Consider the following 14,768-nt stretch of genomic DNA (forward strand, 5'->3'; position numbering starts at 1 on the left):
CCACTGTTCCCTCTTGCCCAGCTGTGGTGAAGCTGTCCTTAGGCAGGATTGTGGCACTGACCAGACCCCTAGAGGCAGTAGCCTCCCAGAGTAACAAAGCTGCCAGCCTTTGCCTCCTCTAGTCTTTGCTGCCCACTAGTTGGGGCCATTGATTGCTTTCCCTGCAGCCACATTGATTGCAAGTGGTTCACAACTAGGTTTATGGCAAGAATGGATTTGGGTTTCTGGAACTCATCTGCTGTGGCCAAGGTAACCCTCCTGGACCATTAGCCTTCTGTACTCTTCTCACTCAGTGGTAGAACTCCCCAGGCAGCACTTCCCCTGCCCAGCCCAAGGCACTGTGGCACAGCACTATAGGAGCCAGGTGCAGGGCCTGGCAGTGCCTTACTGTTCTCCAGCCTCAGAGAGCTCTTGGCCTGTAAGCACAGACAGACCACTGAGTCAGCTGTCCTTGTTTAATGTTCTAGACCAGTTTAGACACTCAGAGACCCCAGCATGAAGGTAATGCTGCAGCAGCTTGGGTCTAGGGATCTCTGGGAGGTCAGGCAGTGTGTTGGTGACCGGGGCCTGGAGCCCCATGTTGTCACTGCCACAGTGGCCACCCCGGGATGGCTGACAGAAGTTCTGCTGGTAGGTGGTGCTGGCACGGGGAGGCTGAATCTGTACAAAGTGGACAAGGCGCTGGGGGAGGCCACTAAGTCCTGGAACTGACTGGAAATTGGCCTGGTAGGAAGATTGAAGGGGCCGCTGCTGGCTCAACTCCAGTTCACAGGGTGCCCAGTGCAGGAAAGTGTGCTGCTGCCACAGGCGTGCCAGGTCTTTCCGCCTTCCAATTCCCTGTAGCAGGCAATAGGGGCCCTCCTCAACGGTACGGGCCCTTGGCCCACAGTCCTGGCACCAGGCAATTCCTTGGGCCCCTCCTAAATCCCAGCGTGCCTGATGATGCCTGGCCTGTGCCTGTCCTCCCTAGCCTGTACCCCAGCCTCTAGCCTGCATTTCCAGCCATTCCTTCCTTTCAGGAATGAATGAAGCCCCCAGAAAATCAGTGGCCCCTAGGATATTTACACAGGGTCAAGCAAGCTGGTAGAGGAAACCAAAGCAGAGGTACATTCTGGGGAATGGGCTGTTTTCCAGAAGGAAGAGGTTGTCTGGAAGACAGACACTCCTCTGTCTGTATAAAAGAGCCCTCCCTCCCCATAGTGTCTTATCCCCTCCACCCTACCTTAACTTCAACCTAGCCTGGGAGCCTGCCCATTCTTTGTCCTCTCTCCAGCACTTACTTTGTCGAAGGAAGTGCGGTTGTCATGCTTGGAGAAGTAGTGTTGCCGTGCTGGTTCCTTGAAAGACAGAAAGAAGGTACATGGGGGAAAATGATGCTTACCTGCCCCCGAGATGTTATCTCAGGGCCCCATAATGGAAGGAAGTTGCCAGGAGCTACCACCCCTAAACTGCTAAACTGCCAATACCCTGAAAAGTCAGATATAAATTAAAGCAAAACCTCACTCTTGGGACATATCCTGGCACCTGCCCCCAAAGCAGAAGCCTCTGGGGCTGCTGACTGAGGAAAGGCTGAGGCATCTTCTAGGGGATCCTGCCATCAGTGGGGCAGTGGTTCAGGTTTCACATTGGGCCCTTTAACTCTAGATCTTCCAGTAAGACTCCAGCTTTCTCCTCTTTTATCTCTCATCAGCAATCCTGGCTCTTGGCCATAAATACGATCTGGAAAATGAAATTTCTCTCTATAGCTCTCTCCTGGACTCCAGGACCACTAGCCATATCCTGATGTAAATGTCTAATGGGCATCTCCAAACCCATGACTGAGCTCTGGATCATTCCCCCAAACCACCCCACCTACAGCCTCTCCCCCAGCTCAGGTCATGGCAACTAAATCCTGCCAAACACCTCTTTTCTTTCACACCCTACATCCAATGTGCCAGGAAATCCTATTGATGCTTCCTTCAATATGTACCCAGGATCAGGCCGCTCCTCAGCATGGCCACTGCTTTTCCCTGATCCTCTCATGTCTGAATTGTTGCAAGAGCTTCCCACCTTCTTCCAAGTTTGCCCCTCCAGTCTGTCCTCTAACCAGGCAGAATAATTCTTTCAATATGTAAATCAAATCACATTAATCATTTCCCCCAAATCCACAACAGTTCCTAGTATATGTAAAAGTCAAAGTAATCATAGTGGCTCATGAGACTCACATGATGTAGATTCTTCCATTTCCTTGAACCACACTGGCATCCTCATTGCTCCTTCAAATACACCTTAGACCTTTGTACCACCTGTTCTTTCTGCCTGGGACTCTCCTCCTAGTGGCCATGACACTCTCTCACCTACCTCTTAGGAGGCCTTCCTTGACCACAATATCAGCAGTCCTATCACCCCAACCCTACATTTTTCACCTTCTAACACACAATATGACTATATATTATATTGCTGTTTATCATCTGCAATATAGATCATAAACTCCTCATGGGCAATGTAGATCATAAGCTCCTCATGGGCAATGTAGATCATAAGCTCCTCATGGGCAATGTAGATCATAAGCTCCTCATGGGCAAGATTATTGTCTATCTTACTTACATCTGTAATTCCAACACTGAATCTGCACTGTGCTCAATATATGTTTGCTGTTAAATCAATGAGCAGCAACAGAAGGTCTGTAGGTCATTTGGTCCAGTAGGGGCCAGAGAGCCATGCCCCATCCCCTGGCAGAGAAAGATCACCTCTCAGGACCCTAAAGCTCAGGAGAAATCTTTCCTAAGACCATCCATCTTGCCTTTGTGCCTAGTCTCGGCCTCCAGAACTCTCTGACACTAGGCACTCAGCCTCTCCTGCTACATACCCAAATGAAGTACCTGATTTGGTGAGTCCAGTCTTGACTGCATTTTCTCCTAGGTAAAAATCAGGGGCTAGCTCCATCCCAAATTCTTGAACTAGAATCTTCAGGGTGGAGCCTTTAACAAGCCCACCCCCTGCGTTGAGACCTCTTGTTCTAGACAGCTGGTATTGATCACCAAATAGAATGAAGGCTCTACTGAAGTTCCCATTGTGGCTCAGCAGAAACGAATCTGATTAGCATCCATTCAGGTTTGATTCCTGGCCTTGCTCAGTGGGTTAAGGATCCAGCGTTGCCATGAGCTCTGGTGTAGGTTGCAGATGCAGATCAGATCTGGTGTTTCTGTGGCTGTGGCATAGGCCAGCAGCTACAGCTCCAATTCGACCCCTAGCCTGGGAACCTCCACATGATGTGGGTATGGCCCTAAAATTAAAAAAAAAAAAAAAAAAAAGAAGGCTCTACAAAGGTAGTAAGACATCTGGCCTTCCCTTTTGGCCATCATAAAGCAACTTGACACAGCAGAGATTAAAAATTCAGGGTCTTTTGATACCTGCACCCCTATGTTTACAGGAACACTATTCACAATAGCCAAGACTTAGAAATAAACTAAATGTCCATTGACAGATGAATGGATTAAGATGTGGTACATATATACGACGGACTACTACTCAGCCACAAAAAGAATGAAATAATGTCATTTGCAGCAACATGGATGCAACTACAGATTATCATACTAAGTAAGTCAGAAAGAGAAGGATAAATACCATATGATATCATTTATATGTGGAATCTAAAATATGGCACAAATGAACCTATCTACAAAATAGAAACAGACTCACAGACATGGAGAACAGACTTGATGTTGCCAAGTGGAGGTGGGAGGAGGGAGTGGGATAGACTGGGAGTTTGGGGTTAGTAGTCACAAACTTTAACATTTAGAATGGATAGACAATGAAGTCCTACTGTATATATATAGCACAGGGAACTATATCCAATCTGGGATAAACCATAATGGAAAGGAATATAAAAATGGATGTATAAATGTGTATAACTAAGTCATTTTGCTGTACAGTAGAAATTTGCACAACATTGTAAATCAACTATACTTTAATAATAATAATAATAAACCAAAATCCCTTTTAGGAAAAAACATGGGAAAAGATCTTCAGAATGTAGAGGGAGGCAAAGACTTCTTAGGTGTGACACCAAAAGCAAGAGCCGCAAAGGAAAAAATTGATAAATTGGGAGTTCCCATCGTGGGTCAAATCTGACTAGTATCCATGAGGACGCAGTTTCGATCCCTGGCCTTGCTCAGAGAGTTAAGGATCTGGCGTTGCGGTGGCCGTGGTGTAGGCCAGCAGCTGCAGCTCCGATTCAGCCTCCATATGCCGTGGGTGCGGCCCTAAAAAGACAAAAAAAATTTGATAAATTGGACCTTATCAAAAAATTTTTGGGAGTTCCCATCGTGGTGCAGTGGAAATGAATCTGACTAGGAACCGTGAGGTTTCAGGTTTGATCCCTGGCCTCGCTCAGTGGGTTAAGGATCCAGCGTTGCTGTGGCTGTGGTGTAGGCTGGCAGCTACAGCTCTGATTAGACCCCTAGCATGGGAACCTCCACATGCCATGGGAGCAGCCCTAGAAAAGGCAAAAAGACAATAAACAAACAAACAAACAAAATAAAAATAGAGACAACACCAAATGTTGGTGAGAATGCAGAGAAATCAGATCAGTCATACATTGCAGGTGGGAATGTAAAATGTAAACCAGCCACTCTGGAAAACAGTTTAACAGTCTTAAAACTTAAAAATGCCTTAAGGGCAATACAGGCTTAGGGGGAAACAAAAGTTATTATGGGATTATATGAAATCATGTGTGTGAAACTTTTGAAAAGTATAAAGCACTTTAGAATTTAAAAAATCTTGGAGTTCCCACTGTGGTGCAAAGGGACTGGAGGCATCTTGGGAGCACTGTAATGTAGGTTTGATCCCTAGCCTACACAGTGGGTTAAGGATCCTGCATTGCAGCAACTGTAACTTAGGTCCCAACTGCTGCGCTGCTCAGATCTGATCCCTGGCCTGGGAACTCCATATGCCTTGGGGCGGCCAAAAAGGAAAAAAAAAAAAAAAAAAGGAATTCCCATCCACATTCAAAAATAATAATAATATGCAACTACCATATTACCCAGGGAGTTCCACTGTGGCACAGTGGAAATGAATCTGACTAGCATCCATGAAGATGCAGGTTTGATCCCTGGACTCGCTCATGGGTCAGGGATCTGGTGTTGCTGTGAGCTGTGGTGTAGGTTGCAGATGTGGCTCAGATCCCTTGTTGCTGTGGCTGTGGCATAGGCCAGCAGCTGTAGCTCTGATTTGACCCCTAGTCTGGGAATTTCCATGTGCAGCTCTAAAAAGCAAAAACAAACAAACAAACCCCAAACTACCACACTACCCAGCAATTGCACTCCTGGGCATTTATCCCAAAGAAATGAAAATTTATAATTCACTCAAAAACCTATACACAAATGTTCATAGCAGCTTCATTTGTAAGAGCTAAAAGCTGAATTGGCCCAGAATCTTTCAATAGGTGAATGGTTAAACTGCTGCATACATACACAGGATACTACTCAATAGTAAAAAGGAATGAACCGTGGATACATACAACTTGGATGAATCTTCAGGGAATTATGCTAAGCAGGAAAAGCCAATCTCCAGAGGTTCCAAGCTATATAATTCCATTTATATAAGTTTTTTTTTTTTTGTCTTTTTGCTATTTCTTTGGGCCGCTCCCGCGGCATATGGAGGTTCCCAGGCTAGGGGTCCAATCAGAGCTGTAGCCACCGGCCTACACCAGAGCCACAGCAACGTGGGATCCAAGCCGCGTCTGCAACCTACACCACAGCTCACGGCAACGCCGGATCGTTAACCCACGGAGCAAGGGCAGGGACCGAACCCGCAACCTCATGGTTCCTAGTTGGATTCGTTAACCACTGTGCCACGACGGGAACTCCCTATATAAGTTTTTTTTAAAATGGAAAATCATGGGCCAGGGATCAAATCTGAGCCACAGCTGAGACCTATGCCACAGCAGCGGCAATGCCAGATCCGTAACCTGCTGTGTGGGAACTCCTCTATTTACTATTTCTTAAAACTGCTTGTGAATCTACAATCATCTCAAAAATTTCATTTAAAAAATCTGGGTGGTTGGGAGTTCCTATCGTGGCGCAGTGGAAAGGAATCCGACTAGGAACTGTGAGGTTGCGGGTTCGATCCTTGGCCTTGCTAAGTGGGTTAAGGATCTGGCGTTGCCGTGAGCTGTGGTGTAGGTCGCAGACGCGGCTCGGATCCCGCGTGGCTGTGGCTCTGGTGTAGGCCTGCAGCTATGGCTCCGATTCGACCCCTAGCCTGGGAACCTCCATGTGCTACGGGTGTGGCCCTGAAAAAAAAAAAATTCTGGGGCATCTGGGGCATGTTCCAATTGATTCCCTTCTAATTCCTCCTCCAATCTCTATACTCAGCTATAAAATTGCACACAGTCTAGAATGTGGATGCCTCCATTGCTGGAGGCAGCTCTGGCTCTGGAAACTCTTCTTACAGTGACAGGATAATCTATCGACTCCCACTGACTTGAGTTAAATTCTCACAATTGTGGGAGACTGGTGAAAAGTGCAATCATTTCCTCTCCACCCAGGCAGTTTGAGTATTCTTGCCCCTGAAAAGAATTTCACCTGAGTTTTTGCTTCTATACCATCTTGGGCTCGTTTTCTGTAATATTTGAGCAGGTGGGGCTTGAGCTAGGATTCAAGCCAAAGACACCTTGGAGGAGAAGCAGGTTTCCTGGGATGGGTCAGTGTTTGCATGTGGGAGAGCTAAGGGGCCTTGTGGAGGCTAGGCAGAGTGCAGTCAGGAGGTTATTTTGTGAGGAGTCCCTGTGACAGACTGAGGTGTGCTGGGGGATAGGGCAGAGGCAGGGATGCAGCAATCAGGGCACCACCAATGAAAGATCTGCCTCCAACCATGAGCCCCTAGCACTCTTGTCTGACCTTAACATCCAGGATTACATCTCCCAAAAGTCAGTAGGTAAAGGCTACAAATAAATTAATCCGGTTTAGAAATAAAAAGGAAGGATAAAAAGAAAAAAGAATTTTCTTTTACCTGAATAACAAAATTTCTATCAGCCCCAAACTAAAGGAAAATGGATGCCACATCATGGAAAGGTTTTCAACAAGAATAGATGCCATCAGCCAGCTGACACCTGGTATCTATCTAATGTGCACCTTTCCTGAGCAGTCCCACTAATTAGAACAGCTTTAGGGAGCTCTCCCACGGTGCTTGTTTAAGGATCTGGTGTTGTCACTGCAGCAGCTTGGGTGGCAGCTGTGGTGCAGGTTCAATCCCTGGCCTGGGAACAAAAACAAACAAAAACAAAAAACCTGGAGTTCCCATTATGGCACAGCAGAAACAAATCCCACTAGGAACCATGAGGTTGCAGGTTCAACCCTTGGCATTGCTGTGAGCTGTGGTGTAGGCTACAGAAGCAGCTAGGATCTAGCGTTGCTGTGGCTGTGGTGTAGGCCAGCAGCTACAGCTCTGATTCGACCCCTAGCTTGGGAACCTCCATATGTCATAGGTGCATCCCTAAAAAGACAAAAAAACACAAGCAAATTTTTTAAAAAACCCACCAAAAACATGAAAAAACAAAAAGCACAGCTTTAGGAGTTCTCTTGTGGTACAGTGGGTTAAGGATTGTCATTGTCACTGCGGTGGCTCTGGTTGCTTCTGTGGCACAGGTTCAACCCCTAGCCCAGAAATTTCCACATGCTGCAGGTGTGGCCAAAAACCAACCAAACAAACAAACAAAAAAAAACCAAAACAACCAAAAAAAACACCTCAAAAAACAACTTTAGATCTAGAAAGAGCCAGGAGACTTGGCGTTTGTATAACCTAAACCTAAAACACATAGATCATGCTGTTTGGGGTTGCTGATAATGCCAATAAATGCTTTATATAGTAAGTCTTCACTTCAATCAAAATATGTACTGAAATATATCCTCTGGGGGAAGAGATTGAGAGAATATTCAGGTCTTTGGGATGAGAGCTGCCACTAAGGAGTACTACAAATATCCAGCAGGAAGTCTCCAGGTTTCCTCTAACCCTGCACTACCCAGACCTCATCACTTTCTCAGGGGAGGTGACCCTAGATGAGCAGTATGGAGCTTCATTTGGTCCTGGCTCAGTGGGCAGTGCCAGGCAGGCCTTCCAACTGGGAATGCTCAGGGGGTTCAGGGTCTATAGCATGGCAGACTCCAAGACCCTGCTCTTGGCCTGGAAAAACAATTTGTAGAGAATTCAGATGGCCAATCAAGTAAGATCTGGCTAGAGGCTGGGAAGCAAAAAGCAGTAGCAGGCAGAACGTGTTCCAGGCACCACTCCAGGTCCCTCTCAGTCCTCCTCCACCCTGATCTCACCCAGAAGTCTGATCTTAGCATACTTCTCACAAAGCTGTCTTCCCTCTGGCCACTGGGAAGCCCTTGAAGGAGATGGAGGGAAGAAGAGAGGAGTTGTTTCTTCTGGCTCCCTTCCAGGCCAGCCCTCACCTGGCTGTCTTTCCACCCAAGATGGTCTTTACTTTCTTTTCTTTTTTTTTCTTCAATTTTTTTTGGGGGGGCACACCCATTGCAGGTGGAATTTCCTGGATCAGGGATCGAACCTGATGCCATAGCTGAAACCAAAGCCACAGCAGTGATAATGCTGGGTCCTTAACCTGCAGAACCACCAGGAATTCCACCCTAGGCCACTTTTGCCATCACTTCTTTCCAGTCCTCCATGGCTAGGCATGGGGGTGGATACCTGCCATTTTCAATGCTGCTTCTCTGACCAAAGAGACCTCCTACTCACTCCTGAGCCTATGGACTACAAGGCTGACTGTGAGATTATGGAATTTCATAGTATCAAGAAATCTGTGCTGAAAGGCAGCTGTCTGCAAAGCTCAAGTCCTTCTTTTTTGGTTCTGGAGGCTTTCTCCCCATGGCCATCCACCCCACCTAGGCCCTGACCCTTCTCCCATCTAGAAGGAGCAGTGAGCAAGGCTGTCCAGCCTGGTACTAGCTCTTCTCCACCATATGTATAGGGAGAAGACCTGATATTTCAGGAAAGAGGAGCTAGGCCTCATGCAAGTGCTAGGGATAGGCTGGCCTTAAGTGTCAATCCAGCTTTGGTGGGCCTCAGGATATTTCTCTTGGGGCCTAAGAGAAGTAGAATCTGGCCCTTTCACTCCAGCTACACCCAGTGCTGCCTCATACCTGACATCGCTGCAGGAACACTGCTGGAGGCTGGGGCTTGGCTGCAAGGCGGTATTCTCGAGCACTTTCACTCTTGAATTGGCCTCTGTAGTGCCCATAGAAGCCACTGTTGTGCTGTAACAAGGCAGGCTTGAGAGTGAATCCCACCCACACCCCCACCATGAGTCCTAGAGGTCAGAGCCCTTATGCTAGAAGCCTCTCCTGGGAATTCCAGACGGAATAGAAAGAATCAGAGGAGGAGGGACACCATGGGAGAGCAGCTAGTGGAGAGGTGTTTCCATCTATCATTAGAGCAGCAAGTCTTGGTAGTTCCTGTCATGGCACAGTGGAAACAAATCCCACTAGGAAGTATGAGGTTGCAGGTTCAATCTCTGGCCTCACTCAGTGGGTTAAGGATCCGGTGTTGCCATGGGCTATGGTGCAGGTCGGATCATGGATTCTGATTCTGCATTGCTGTGGCTGTGGTGTAGGCCAGCAGCTACGGCTCGGATTAGACCTCTAGCCTAGGAACCTCCATATGCCTTGAGTGCGGCCCTGAAAAGACAAAAGACGAAAAAACAAAACAAACAAACAAAAAAACAGCAAGTCTTAGCTGTGCTGGCCCACCTGGGAGGATTACTTGTGTGTAAAGAAAGGGTACCTTCCTTCCTTTCACCTTCTCTCCCTCCTCCATTCTTTCTTCCTCCCTCCCTCTCTCCTTCCTTCCTCCTTCTCTCTTTTTCCCCTTCCTTTACCTTCCATTCCTTTACTTTCCTTTCTTCATAGGGTCATAGCATGGGCTGTGGACCCAGCAGTGAAAAGACAGAAAGACCCCAGCCCCTATGAACCTTCCTTCTGGTGGGGAAGTAAGACAGGTGAACAGGATCAAAAAAGAAAGAACGTGATGACTAGATCAAGAGTATCAGGGAGTAGGGACACCATCTCACTCCACTAAGCGAGGCCACGTATCAAACCTGCAACCTCATGGTTACTAGTTGGATTCGTTTCTGCTGCACCACAACAGGAACTACCCCCTGCATTGTTAATAGTAAGTCAAAGGTCCCTGAAGAGCAAGGATTAAATGGATCCATATTCTGCATCTATTAACAAATTTAAGAATATTCCATTTACGGAGTTCCCATTGTGGTTCAGTGGTTAATGAATCCAACTAGGAACCATGAGGTTTTGGGTTCGATCCCTGGCCTTGCTCATTGGGTTAACGATCTGGCGTTGCCATGAGCTGTGGTGTAGGTTGCAGACGTGGCTCAGATCTCGAGTTGCTGTGACTGTGGCGTAGGCCGGCAGCTACAGCTCCAATTAGACCCCTAGCCTGGGAACCTCCATATGCCTCTGGAGTGGCCCTAGAAAAGGCAAAAAGACAAAAAAAAAAAAAAGAATATCTGTTTGCCACCCATTTGCTATTCAGGGGCAAGTAGGGCACTCTCTGAAACTGGAGCACCTAAGCAAGGGATGAACTTTCCAAAAGAAATACTTCACTAACAGTGGATAAATTCTGGAGAGAATTTCAGAGATAAGGACTGGCAGAAGACAGAAATGAGCACCTATCAGGGCTATGAGGAGCTGTACTAGTCTGACGTCATTAGGCTGACAACACAAATGACCATGCCTGGCTAGGGAACTCCTATGGCCCAACCTCATCGTCCTGAATGCTCCTTGGAGAAGACAGTGTTTCCAGTGCACTCCATAATCAAAGTCCTCAGCAGAAAGAACCTGCTTCAAGCTGGTTTCAGGACATCAAAGTGGGCTCCTAAGCAGGCCTGGGAAGTCCCTTATCTTTTTATCCCACTGAGGGCTTGGATCATCTAACTTGTCGGTCCATCCCTCTACTATCTGTCAAACACTCCTTTCTCTCTATTCAGAGTAGCTCAACAGTATTTACTGATTTTTTACTGTGGTCCAGGCATGGGACATACAGAGAGAAGAAAACAATATTCACCCTCAAGATGTTCTCAGTCTAGAGAGCAGTCAAACAATAGAAATCTGGGGAGATCTAGCAAAGGACTGGGAGTACATGGGGTGGCTAGCGCATGAAGAGCATCAGCTAGTTAGCATGAGACCAGGACATGTGGAAGGGGAATTGGGATCAGGAAGACTGGGAAGCTCCAGGGAAACCTCAGGATGGCAGAGGGGAAGTGAACAGTATGTGGTCCTCTTCTAGCCTGGATGCTGGATGAAACCCTTCTCCCTTTAATCTCATGAGTCATTCAATTTTCAGGTACTACCCCAGGGCCAGTGGCCAGGATTAACTTTAAAGGGCACTCTTACCCAGGAGCCTACTAAAGCACTTTTCATCTTTCCAGGAAAGGAGCAGAAAAGGCAAACTTTCCTTTTGTCTTTTGAGTCTACTTCTGGAGAAAGATCATATCAGCAGGTCAAATTCTTGTTGCTTAGTGACAAAGGGAGGTTGTCACAATGCTCCTGATTGTTGAGGCAAGGCCTAGCCTGCTGCCCCTTGTGCTTCCTGCTCTGTTCTTACTTTTTTCTGAGAGAGATCTGACCCTAGGCATTAACAGCTTTTGAGAGGGTTCTTATAAGCAGATATATATAAAGCTCCACAGTGGAGTCTGATGATCTCACAGTCAATGAAACATCAGAGAATATTTTAGAGGTGCAACCATACTGCCAGGAATACAAATTTTTTTAATAATTTTTTTTATTTTCCCACTGTACAGCAAGGGGGTCAGGTTATCCTTACATGTATACATTACATTTTTTCCCCTACCCTTTCTTCTGTTGCAACATGAGTATCTAGACAAAGTTCTCAATGCTATTCAGCAGGATCTCCTTGTAAATCTATTCTCAGTTGTGTCTGATAAGCCCAAGCTCCCGATCCCTCCCCCTCCCATCAGGCAGTCACAAGTCTCTTCTCCAAGTCCATGATTTTCTTTTCTGAGGAGATGTTCATTTGTGCTAGATATTAGATTCCAGTTATAAGTGATATCATATGGTATTTGTCTTTGTCTTTCTGGCTCATTTCACTCAGTATGAGATTCTCTAGTTCCATCCATGTTGCTGCAAATGGCATTATGTCATTCTTTTTTATGGCTGAGTAGTATTCCATTGTGTATATATACCACATCTTCCAGGAATATAAATTTAAAACACAATTCATGGAGTCAGAAGAAATGCTAAAAGGGGATGGTGACTCTTAGGATAAAAGTGCTGCTTCAGAATAAGGCTCTGTCAACTTTTCAGGAGTTTGTGGGGACTGGGAACACTAATTGTAGCAGGTAAATGTTACAAGGGCCCAAGTGAAGGAGGAGAGCATGACAGAGGAGCAAAAGAAGCAGGATGAAAATATCTTGGTCCCATTCTAAGCTAGCCTCGGGCAGATTATATTTTCTTGTTCATTTATAATACAGGGACATGGACAGTTCACTCCTTTTACTAACCCAAAGAAGCTGGCAATTAGCCTCTAAAAATGTGCCAAAGTAAAGTTCAACAACAGGAAACACTTAAACCCTGCTGGTGTCACTATGCAAGTCCTACTAGACAGAAAGCTCACTCTATTAGAATAGTTATCTCCTCTCACATGTATTCACAACTACAAAAAGGTTCATTGCTATATCTATCTAGGAGAACAACTATAAGCAGGCTGGAGTTCCCAGCGTGGCACAGCAGAAACGAATCTGACTAGGAACCATGAGGTTGTAGGTTCGATCCCTGGCCTGGCTCAGTGTGGGTTAAGGATCCAGCATTGCTATGGTTGAGGTGTAGGCCAGCAGCTGCAGCTTCAATTGGACCCCTAGCCTGGGAACCTCCGTATGCCACGGGTGTGGCCCTAAAGAGCCCCCCCCCAAAAAAAAGAAAGACAATAAACACATCCATCACCCCCAAGTTTCTTTCTACCTATTGGTAATACTTCTCTATGGTATTCATTGGCCTCAAGCAACTGCTGTTTGGTTTTTTTGTCACTATAGATTTTCATTTTCTAGAATTTTATATAAATGGAATTGTTCAATATGTATTCTTTTGTGTATCTGTCTTCTTTCACTGAGCATGATTATTCCGAGAATTATCCATGTTGTTGTGCCTAACACTATTCATTCCTTTTGATTGCTCAGTAGTTTTCCATTGTATGAATATGTCAAACCTTTCCTCTTGCTTTTTTCTTTTTTTAATTTATTTTTTTAAAGAATTTTATTTTTTTAGGGTAGTTTTAGGTTCAAAGCAAAATTAAGGGAAAGGTGCATAGATTTCTCATATACTTTCTGTCCCTACACATGCAGAATAGTACATTTGTTATAATTGCTGAAGCTAAATGAACACATTATCACCTAAAGTCCATAAATTACCTTAGGTGTCTCTCATGGTGTTGTACATTCTATGGGTATGAACAAATGTGTATAATGACATGTGGGAGTTCCCGTCATTTTGGCTCAGTGGACACAAATCCAACTAGTAACCATGAGGTTGTGGGTTTGATCCCTGACCTTGCTCAGTGAGTTAAGGATCTGCGGTTGCCATGAGCTGTGGTATACATTGCAGATGTGGCTGGGATCTTCCACTGATGTGGCTGTGGCTGTGTCCAGCAGCTGCAGTTCCGATTAGACCCCTAGCCTGGGAAATTCCATATGCCACAGGTGCGCCCTTAAAAAAAAAAACCCAGGAGTTCCCGTCGTGGCGCAGTGGTTAACGAATCCGACTAGGAACCATGAGGTTGCGGGTTCGGTCCCTGCCCTTGCTCAGTGGGTTAACGATCCGGCGTTGCCGTGAGCTGTGGTGTAGGTTGCAGACGCGGCTCGGATCCTGCGTTGCTGTGGCTCTGGCGTAGGCCGGTGGCTACAGCTCCGATTCGACCCCTAGCCTGGGAACCTCCATATGCCGCGGAAGCGGCCCAAAGAAATAGCAAAAAGACAAAAAAACACACACACACACACAAAAACAAAAAACAAATATATAATGACATTTGCAATATCGTAGTATCAAACAGAGATGTTTCACTGCCCTAAAAATCCTGTGTTCCACCTATTCAGCGCTCCCTGACCTTTTTACTGTCTCCATAGTTTTGCCTTTTGTGGACTGTCATACAGCTGGAATCCTGCCTTTTCAAGATTGGCTTCTTTCACATAGTAAAATGCATTCGTTTCTTCCATGTCTTTTCATAGCTAATATTTATTTTAGTGCTGAATAGTATTCCATTGTCTGGATATACCACAGTTTATTTATACATTCACCTATGCACATTGACATCTTGGTTGCTTCCAAGTTTGGCAATTATGACTAAAACTGCAATAGGGTTATGCATGGACCCACAGCATGTAGAAGTTCCCAGGTCAGGAATCAAATCCCTACCAAAGCAGCAATCCCAGCCAAAGCAGTAACAACATCAGATCCTTAACCCTTAAGCTGCTGAACTACCAGGGAACTCACTCACCTGTGTCTTTTGAAATTACACACCAATCACATTTTTTTCCCCACAACACATCACTAAAACTGCACCTGTCAAGGTCACCAATAATTAATTTTCAATCATTTTCCTTGACCTATCAGCAGTATTTGGCACAAGTGTCCTCCTCCTCTTTGAAGGATTGGCCCAGTGGTTTCCACAGCATCTCACTCTGCTGGTGTCCTTCCGCCATCCCCGACCACTCCCACTCTGGCTCCTTTGCTGTTTTTTCTCATCTA

The 14,768-nt window shown here is 46.0% G+C and overlaps 1 protein-coding gene across 1 annotated transcript; it reads right to left on the reverse strand.

Moving 5' to 3' along the window:
* Positions 1 to 440: 440 nt before the first annotated feature.
* Positions 441 to 9,537, reverse strand: C1H3orf84 (chromosome 1 C3orf84 homolog). The gene is made up of 3 exons (XM_047774248.1): positions 9,141 to 9,537; positions 1,281 to 1,337; positions 441 to 858 (listed from the first exon to the last, which is right to left on the reverse strand). The coding sequence occupies exons 1-3, from the start codon at positions 9,300 to 9,302 to the stop codon at positions 442 to 444; spliced, it is 636 nt and encodes a 211-aa protein (XP_047630204.1). The 5' UTR covers positions 9,303 to 9,537; the 3' UTR covers position 441.
* Between the last annotated feature and the right edge of the window lie 5,231 nt (positions 9,538 to 14,768).

The sequence above is a fragment of the Phacochoerus africanus genome, chromosome 1 (assembly GCF_016906955.1).
Source record: "Phacochoerus africanus isolate WHEZ1 chromosome 1, ROS_Pafr_v1, whole genome shotgun sequence".
NCBI lineage: Eukaryota > Metazoa > Chordata > Mammalia > Artiodactyla > Suidae > Phacochoerus > Phacochoerus africanus.